Source organism: Semicossyphus pulcher, unplaced genomic scaffold (genome assembly GCF_022749685.1).
Source record: "Semicossyphus pulcher isolate SPU_LCO1_2020_fin unplaced genomic scaffold, fSemPul1.0.p SCAF_14, whole genome shotgun sequence".
Lineage (NCBI taxonomy): Eukaryota > Metazoa > Chordata > Actinopteri > Labriformes > Labridae > Semicossyphus > Semicossyphus pulcher.
In genome coordinates, this window is record NW_027211648.1 from 17,492,799 (window position 1) to 17,502,432 (window position 9,634).

The following is a 9,634-nucleotide window of genomic DNA, read 5'->3' on the forward strand; positions in this document are numbered from 1 at the left end:
CCTGTGTGCCCCGACAAACGTCAATCCGATGTGCCCTGAGTCCTTAAATTAGCTGTCAATTAGTGCAAATTAATCAACTGCTCGCCTAATTAAGCAATGCCGACGGGCAGCTAGCAAACATGCTATTGTGGAGGAGCCATGAGAAAGCTGCGGGGCCTGCAAACTCTCCCTGTACAGGGGAGAGGAGGGGGTGAAGCAGGGGAGGGCTTCGCATCACATCACGCCCTGCAAAGTGCTTTGAGAAAGCAGAGGCTCCGGCTGTGCTCGAGTTTTTCCCCTGACTCGGCTCTACATGTGTGCTGTCATCAAGTTGCCTGAATGCACCCCATAGTACAACACCATGGATGTAACTTGAGCACAACAGCTTTATACGTGCAGTATATCCCCATGTTTAAAGCGAAGTTGCTTTAAACGAACAAAGAAAAAGAGACATTGAACGCATCATATCACTAGCAGAGAGATTGTTCTTTTCGCGTCAAATCTGTCTGCTGCGGATCATTTAATGCATTCAGATATATCTGCTATGACCTTCCTTTAAAAAAAATTATCCTTTGTCACAAATGCATTTTAAGCTTTACCACTGTATCAGCAGGATGTGATATTTATTAAAGTGGGCGTTTTTCTCACAGCTGCTTATCAGGTTTTGACCTGCAGCAGGAATACACCTGTTTGAAGGTTACAGACAGTGTGTAGCTCACTTTCTACAGGTTTTAGGCCTTTTTCGAAGGGAACAGAGAAAGGATGCGAGGTTGGATGATGGTGGTTGGGTGGAATGGGTGTGGGGGGTGCAAATAAACAAAAAAAAAATCCCAACAGCTGTTTGCTTTTTTTAATCTGCAGCCGTCAGATCCTGCAGCTCTTTGATGGGCAAACCCAATCTACACGAATGACTGAACTAAATCTTCCCTTAATCTCGAGCCTTATTAGGCAGCCTCTCCTCTGCATGTAAATCAACCGGCAGCCATTTTCACAGGAGATGTATTATTAACAGAAAGACACACAGATGAGATGAGATAAACAAACAGAAGAAAAGAAGAAGTCAGTATGGATTTCAGCGGGAGTGATGATGGAGTGAGAGGGAACAGTAATTGACGGGTCATCCTGACTCACAGCTTCCATGCTAATAAATGACTCGATCCCAACAGGCTGATGCGTCATTAGCATATCCTGATAGCATTGATTTCTTCATTAATAGCATTTCCGCTAAATAGGCCCTAATTACTTTCAACTGGCTGACCAGCAGCGATATTTTCTCCCTCTTAATCAGCAGCTCATTTCACTGTTTGATACAAATATGACTTAAAGTTTCAACCGCTAGTATCAGGTCGCTACATGTCTATCGTGTAGATCATCGCAACGAATCTCTCCCTAAATGACACTGCGCATGTGCGTCATTTAACTCAAGTTTCCTGCTTTGTCTTATGACATTATTTTGGCATTCACTCTTTGGTCATTCTACGCAAGCTATTAGTGGATGCATACTGTGAACTTGCACCATATGCACTAAGTGGGCCTTCCGCGATTTCCGAACGAGTTCATGCTACGCTAATACGAAATTAATAATAAATAATAATTTATGCACTTTAATTTGTTTTTTGCGCTCATATGTAAAATTAGCTTCACGATAATGAGAGCATTAACACTCATTTTCTGCCTCTGACACTGATACACTAAGAAGAAAGGATGGACTTGGCATGTGTCTTATATAAGGGTTATCAGAATAATCACGTGACCCAAAATAAACCTAAAGTTACACTTTTCAGCCCATATATACGTTTCTATAGCAACCTTAATTAGCTATTATTAAGTGCAAATCTATTTTAAATGACTTCAAATTTTAAGCCAATTATTATTATTATGATTACTTTTTATCGGCCTACATGAATAGTTTAAGGTTAAGTCTCACATTCTGTTTCCTGTGTGATATAATCTGCTCTGTGTTACTGTTGTTGTTGCTGCTGCTGCTGTTGTTGTGTGATCAGCTCTGCAGGCTCGCGCGGCTCCATGTCGTCCAGCTGTCGTTTTTTGGGAGGGTCTTTGATTCGCGTGTGATGAGTTTCCCATCAGAGCATCTGGAGATCAATTATCTGCGCGCGTGAGCCAGGGACTGAGCGATCATAGCTCTTCTCTCTCTCTCCCTCTGTGTGTGTGTGTGTGTGTGTGTGTGTTTGTGTAAACCACTCAGTGAAACGCAATACATACTGATTTATTCTTGAAGATTGAGGTAATTTTGTAAACATGCAGCATTTCAAAGGTAATTGAGGTGTGAAAGAGACGATTTAATTAGGCCTGACTTCCTCACAGACTGATATATCTGCAGTGAGTTTATACTGGTTTAATGCATGATGTTTTTAAGTGTAATATAATGGTTTTAATGTCCCTTATCGTTCTCGTATGTGATGTCTGTAGGATTTCAGGTTCTTTTGTCGTGTTCAGCAGCACTCCATCTTTCTTCCTGCAGTCTTGAAGTCACCTCGTTCCTTCCTTTCTTTCTGCTTCCTAAATCCCTCGCGCGTTTTTCCATACAGTGCTGAGCAAAATGCAGATATGAATCGCAGAGGGCGTATAATGCATCCATGATCCACAGGAATCCTGAATCCTTGCAGCTGATTGGCTGCTGGCTGCTGCCTCTTGTTGGGATGGACCTGTTGGATAAAAGGACCATTTTCTAAAGGACTCCTGTGTGTTAAACAGAGGATCATGCACTGGGGACCATCCTGTGACACGGTTTAGTCAGAAAAAGGGCCTTTTTTTCAGCATCACAGACACTATGACGGGGAAACAAGGCGCTGTGCTGTCGGAAAGTTTAAATCTGTCGGAGAAAACCTCTCTGGGAGCGAATGGAGGAACAAACAGCCACCAGCCGAAGAGCAGCGCGACTCATCCGCCGCCCAGGTGCACCGGCTTCGGCATCCAGGAGATCCTGGGGCTGAACAAGGAGCCCTCCGCGGCCCCGAGGACTCCGCTGGGCTCGCTGCCGGCCGGGGCGCACCTGATCGCCGCCAGGTCCCTGCTGGGGCCCGCCGCCATGGGAATGGGAGTGGGGATGGGATTACTCGGTCCTGGTGGGATTCCGTCGTTTTACAGCCAGCCAGCGTTTTTAGAGACGGTGCTGCAGGACGCACAAGATGTTCACCTGCAGCCCCACAGCAGGTCCGCGGGCCCGAGGCTGGACACCAGCCAGTCCGCCAGCTCAGGTCAGCAAACACACTGTAATACTGAGGCTAAATATACTGGTTAACATGTTAGCACTATTATGATGATTATTAATGTTATTATTGCTATTATTATGTGTGATTTTAAATTGATTTATTGGAATGCAATGGACTGTAAAAACAAAAGCAGTGTTGCATTGATCATTTAAGACTTTTACATGGTACTGACTGTCATGCTTTCTTCTTGTTTGAATCCAGACTCGGAGGATTTATCGTCAAACGAACGAAAAATGTCAAAGTCTTCTGTAAATCAGAGCAAAAAACGCAAGAAAAGACGGCACAGGTTAGTGTGCATTTCTGCTCACAGTGGCTGATCATATGTTTTTTCTCATGACTGTTTTTTTCCTCGTCAAACAGCATAAATAAAATCATTTAGAAGGAATGTTTCAGTGTACGATAAGAAGTGTGTTTTCATAAATAAATACAGTGTATGAGTCCAATAAGAGTCCCCTAAAACTGTTTATATTTTCAGTCCTAATAAAATCCAGGAGTGTTTTTTTTTTACCCTGATTTGTTTTGCTACACATTTTGTTTTTTTTACAGCCATGCACATAATTAATACTAGAGTTTATTATAAGTGGCTATTATTGAAACACCATTCTTGTTTTACCTTTTGCATTTTTACTTCCGCCTTTATTAAAACCTAATAAGCCTATAAAGCCTTACATTAAATGATTGAACATGTGTTTAACATGTCCACATATTGAAACGTGATATTTGCGTGTCCACAGGACCATCTTCACGTCGTACCAGCTGGAGGAGCTGGAGAAGGCCTTTAACGAGGCGCACTACCCGGATGTTTACGCGCGAGAGATGTTGGCCATGAAGACAGAGCTGCCTGAAGACAGGATACAGGTAACAATAAGCTCTGCTCTGACCCCTGTTTTTATCGTTATTATTTTGACACCTCATTATTCGATCAAAAAAAAACTTTGATTATTCGATCAAAAAAAAAGTACTTGAGGCACCCTGCTCATTGGATTATGGTTGTTTTAAAAATTAAATTAGCCTATAGGACTTATTGGCAAGAGAGATGTGTTTCATATATTTTTTTTAATGTTTATTTATCATTATATCGAGTCTAAATGGATGTGTCACTAACGTATGAATTACGGTGTATTTTTAACCTCTTAAGTCCAACATAAGGTGTTAAAGGCGCTACTTTAAGCTAACTAATCTAAGAGACAATGCTAGATTTAAAAGAAATAATAATGCTGGCTGTTTTAATACTTTTAGGCTCAGTGCAAAAATACACTTTGATCTTTAAATATTAAAAAAAGAAACAACAGACAATGAAATAATAAAAGGGGAAAATATATAAATGATTTATATTATATCCTCTTTAATATATATAAAGAACGTCTGGATAATCGCAGCAATTTCTCTCTATTAGTTATACCACAGACTGATGTTGCTAATTTCATTGTATTTAAATAGCCTATTCGATTTAATAACCTTTTTTTAAGATGACATCATAAATATCCAATCAGAAGTAACATATAAAAACAGAGGGAATATTTGTTTTAAATTCTTCTTATATTTAAAGGCAAATATAGCCTTGTTTACCTAATTAATACGCACCTATATATAATGTATCATAACGTGGTGTAGTAATATGTCTGAGTGCAGGCTGCGCTGATATTTAAGAGCAGATCAGCTCTAAGTAAATCGATGATCGTCGCTCTCCTCCTGTCTGAACAAAGCTGCAGCTCCTCCTCCGCAGAGATCATCTCTCATCAGCTTCAGTTGGATGTGAAACAATTTGTCCTCGTGAAGGAGCCGCTAACGACCTAATCAAGCTCTCGCGGCGGAAGGAGATTGCAGTGTGACCTGCACCATCCATCTGCCGGGCCGCCTTTTAATCTCTTTCTCATTACGCGCAGCAACAGAATAAATAATAAAAAGGAAATAAATAAATAAGCTCCCATCCTCAATAAAATTAACACCCAATTTTCTCATTGAGTGTAATTAGTTAAATCAGACGAGCTCGTGAGGCTGCTGCTGGAGGAGACACGCGGGGAGTTCAAATGAAATAACTACATTGAATTTATTAGCACGGGTCAATAGCGCGGCTCCCCCGAGTCCCGGTAGTTTAATTTCCCGTGATATTTGGCCGCCTGGCCGCCATCGATTGGGCCTGAAATTAACTTATTTTTCAATCAGCCTGCGCGTGCCCCAGGGTCACTCCCCCGCGCTGCTTCCACGCTGCCTCTCTTTTGAGAGCCACAGAAGCAATTTCTCATGAAAAAAAGTATCGTGTATGAAATAAGGGTTATCATCTGAATTACCAGAGGAAAAAAAAACGAGTTTTGATCGTTTTCAATTTAATATCTGCCCCCTCTTCTGAGCCCCTCCCCTCCTCTCCGCCAGAGGAGTTTGAGCAGAGAGTTCAAGCATCCTGTGTTGACGCGTTACAATCACTGTCTCCTCTCTGAGCTGACACGCAGCCTGCAGAGGGTGTGTGTGCTAGTGTAGAGTCTGGATGTGTCAGAGGGTCTGTAATGGCAGCTCAGGTAGCTGCAGATGAGCTCTGACAGGAGGCACAGATACCTCACAGCTGTAAACCGCAGGGGGTTATGGGAAATCAATGGAGTGAATCCAAACGGAGCGGTTGTTTGTCTTAAGTTACTTTGAATCACACAAGAGAGTTCCAAAGAGGTCCTCTTTAGAATCACTATTAAAATGCTTAAACTTATTGTTGTTATTATTATTATTTATTTATTTATAATTTTCTTATCAAAAAGTAAATATAGGATTTATATGTTCTAACATATAACATAACATATGCCTATAACTCATATACAGGTCAGTTAGATGCTATTAATAAGAGCTTTTGGGTGGCCGGGTAGGCAAACCAATCCCGTTTCAGGACGTTAATTCCTTGAAATGATACTAATATGAATACTAAAGGTTTTACACTTAAGACGTCATGTCTGCAGTTGTCAATTCGATTTTTTACAACAATCTTTGAATCAGTAAATTATGCACAAACAATTGGGACCTATTTTAATTTACAAGCACTCAAAATAAAAAGGATCAACAGCATCCAACCTGTCGATCCAAAGTGTAGTCTTATAGATAGCTAACTAATGTAAAAACGAGAGTAAATTAATTATCAATCAATAAAGCCAAACCCTTTTGGGAAATGCAAATTGCAGGGTGCAGTACGATTGTTTGCGACCCTTAAAAGAAAAGTTAGTTACTCGATGTCAGCAGTCTGCTTCCTCTGCAGTCACAAGGGACACTCATCTCATGAAGTTCAATCTTTGCTGTCCCAAAAAGATTGAAGGTCACTCGTAATGTAGACCATGTCAGTTATAAGGAGCACCAATCTTAATTCGATCCGAGCCCTTTTTTAAGGATAATTATGGTAATCATCAAAGAGCCAAAGAAGAATCAGAAATGCACCAAGTTTCAGCCCAACAGTGTTCATAACGGAGATACCGGCTTATTAGGGTTTGTTTGTGGTGAGTGTGAGGGTGTCGGTGTCTAATAACTGTGTCCCTTCCTGTCCCAGGTCTGGTTTCAGAACCGCAGAGCCAAGTGGAGGAAGAGGGAGAAGTGCTGGGGCCGCAGCACCGTCATGGCGGAGTACGGCCTGTACGGAGCCATGGTGAGGCACTCCATCCCTCTGCCTGAATCCATCCTCAAGTCCGCAAAGGACGGCATCATGGAGTCCTGCGCCCCCTGGCTGCTCGGTGAGGCCGCTGTTTTACTGTCTCCGCAAACATTCGGTACCTTTGCCTCATCATGTCAATTTATCATGATTTAATATACAAATAAGTGTCTCACTGCAATAGGCGGACTGATACTGAATGATAGATGCTATAGTTTGCATAGCATGACACTTTAAAGCAAAGAAAACATGGAGAAGAATTTGCACTACATCAAATATTTTCATCCTCTACCCTGGCCATGCATCGCCATCCTCCATTCAAACATTTTAATCTAAAACCGGAACTATTTTTGCTTGCTATTTACAGTCCAAGATGGCTTACCAATCAACAGACGCTATTCTAAATCTGAATACCCGCAACTCTTTGCAGGGATGCACAAAAAGTCTGCAGAAGCAGGAGCTCCCCCGCCCACAGGAAAGTGCGACCAGCCCCAGCAACAGCAGCAGCAGCAGCAGCCGAGCTCTCAGAGGGCGGAGGACACCGAGGCCGAGGAGAAGAGGTCAGAGGTCAAGTCCACCATTTCTAAAGAGGAACTGAGAGAGAACAGCATAGCTGCACTCAGGGCCAAGGCGCAGGAGCACAGTGCCAAAGTGCTGGGGACGGTTTCACATGACAGACTGCAGGAGGGGAAACAAGAAAGACAGGCGGCCGAGGAGAAAACCTGCGACCCCCTGAGTCCAGCAGAGGAGGAGAGGAGTCCGTAGAGACTTCTGAGGACTGTTACTCAGCAGCAGGTTTTCCCTCCTCATTGACTTCTCCGAGCCGGCCTGAAACTGGACTTCTTTAGGAAGAAAACTCATGTGGCCGTCAGTGGTTCTGCACATAAGATGCAAATGCACTTTTTTCTGATTTACTCCCAAATTCACGGCTGTTTTTGTTTATTACTTTAGAGAACATCGGACTGAGCGGGAGTAAAAGTGTTTGTGTATATAGACCCTACAGTTATATATAGAGCCAGACGAGCGACATTTATCAAATTCATCAGTCTAAAGGTCTTTCTTCATATTGCTGTACAGTTTACAAATGGTGACATGTGAGATAAACCATCCCACCGACAGAACTCTTTACAGAGAAAGAAAGTATTTGTTGTCCTATATCATGCTGTATATACTTGATATATTAATCTCTCGCACTAAGGCACATTTTAAAAACTGTTTTCTTGTAGTCTTTGGTGTTTTCATTTACAAAATATGTATAACTCAAATTACAAAGCATAAAAAGAAATCACCTTTTATTAAATCTGGCTTTTTTGGTGTCTATTTATTCGGCTTTTCTTTCAAACACATGCTTTCATTGTGAAGGAATTGCTGTAAGTCTTTAATGGCGTGCAGAGGTTGCTGGAGTAGCTACTTGTTGTCACTCTCTGCTCTGCTGCCCCGCCTCATTAGGACAGATCCACAGCTGCATGCTCGGGTTGGTCCCCATAATCCGTCGCAGTTGAGAGCCTTCAATTTCAGATTAAAGTAGGGGACCGCTGCTTTTGGGACAGGAGGAAAAAGTGAAAGCACCCCCCCCAACATGTTGGATGACCTCAGCCTGATTTCAAATCACTTTAATAGATGCTCCCACCAGCAGACTCTCAAGCTGTTTCATCCTCTTATCGAAATACTTAGCCAAACTCTAACAGCTTTATCTGTAGGCAATCTTCTTTTCCCCCACTTTGTTTCAGGCTACTTGAACTCAGCTTTACAACACCTCTATGCGTCTGCATTAGCCGTAATCCATATCACATTTACAACTTCACTCTCAGTTAGAGGACCGGGCTTCCTAATGAGTTCCACTCCAATTAAACAGAGAGCAATTTCAAAGGGCAAGCGCCGACTATTATCAGTATGCTGCTGCATGTCTCGGCTCTGAATGGCTCTCAGATTGGAACCATAATGTCACTGGATGGGGAAAAGGTTGCTAATTATATTGTTGACAGAGATAAGGATACACACAATAATTAATGATGGCTGGGAAATGGACTGCACTGTGACGGAGTAGTAAGAGATAATTATACAATGAACCCGGAGTAACACTGATTGGTGTATTAATAGCAAGATGCTTGACCTGGTAAACAGTGTTAGAACTAAGTAAGAGTGGTGTACTTGAAGTTTGAAGGATGTTTCATAATTCTGCAGCTAAACCATGTAAGCAATTTCAAATGTTCTAAGTCCCCAAATGAGAAATATCCAGCAGTGATTCTCAGTTATTAGCCATGCCAGCAACATGGTTTTAGTGGTGGCACTGTCTGTATAGTTGTCTTCTTATGGTAAAATCATCCTAACAACAGGTTGGTTGATTGCCATGAAATTTTAGGCATGTATTTGTGGTCTCTTCAGGATGAATAACCTTGGCGATCCCTTGACTTTTCATCAGTCAAGCACCAACAGCAACGAGAGGGGAGGGGCTAGCTGGGTCTCAAGCCCCGCCCCCCACAGTGTAATGAAAATATTTATGGAATAATAAATAAATGTTATATATACATACAGTGACATTGTTCCGCTTTATGGTTATTTATTTGAAGCTTTAAAAAAAGCGAATAATATTTGTATTTATGTGATGACGTACCAGTGACGCGGTGGTTGAACTTAGCTTCTTAGTTGATTTCATTGGTGGGTTCATTGCGTTAAACTTGTGTTTGAATATGTGGCACAACATAAACATACTTTACTCAAACAGTTTCGGCTTATAAAGTTTCTACAAGAGTCGAATCGTTTCCGTAAAAATATAAGTTCGTACCAATCAGCTGACTGTGGA

General features: G+C 41.9%; 1 protein-coding gene across 1 annotated transcript; it reads left to right on the forward strand.

The window, feature by feature from the left end:
• The first annotated feature begins 2,770 nt into the window (after nucleotides 1–2,770).
• On the forward strand, nucleotides 2,771–7,596 carry vsx2 (visual system homeobox 2). The gene is made up of 5 exons (XM_069662356.1): nucleotides 2,771–3,197; nucleotides 3,414–3,498; nucleotides 3,947–4,070; nucleotides 6,733–6,913; nucleotides 7,199–7,596. Exons 1-5 carry the CDS (start codon nucleotides 2,771–2,773, stop codon nucleotides 7,594–7,596), a joined length of 1,215 nt encoding a protein of 404 aa, XP_069518457.1.
• Nucleotides 7,597–9,634: the final 2,038 nt, after the last annotated feature.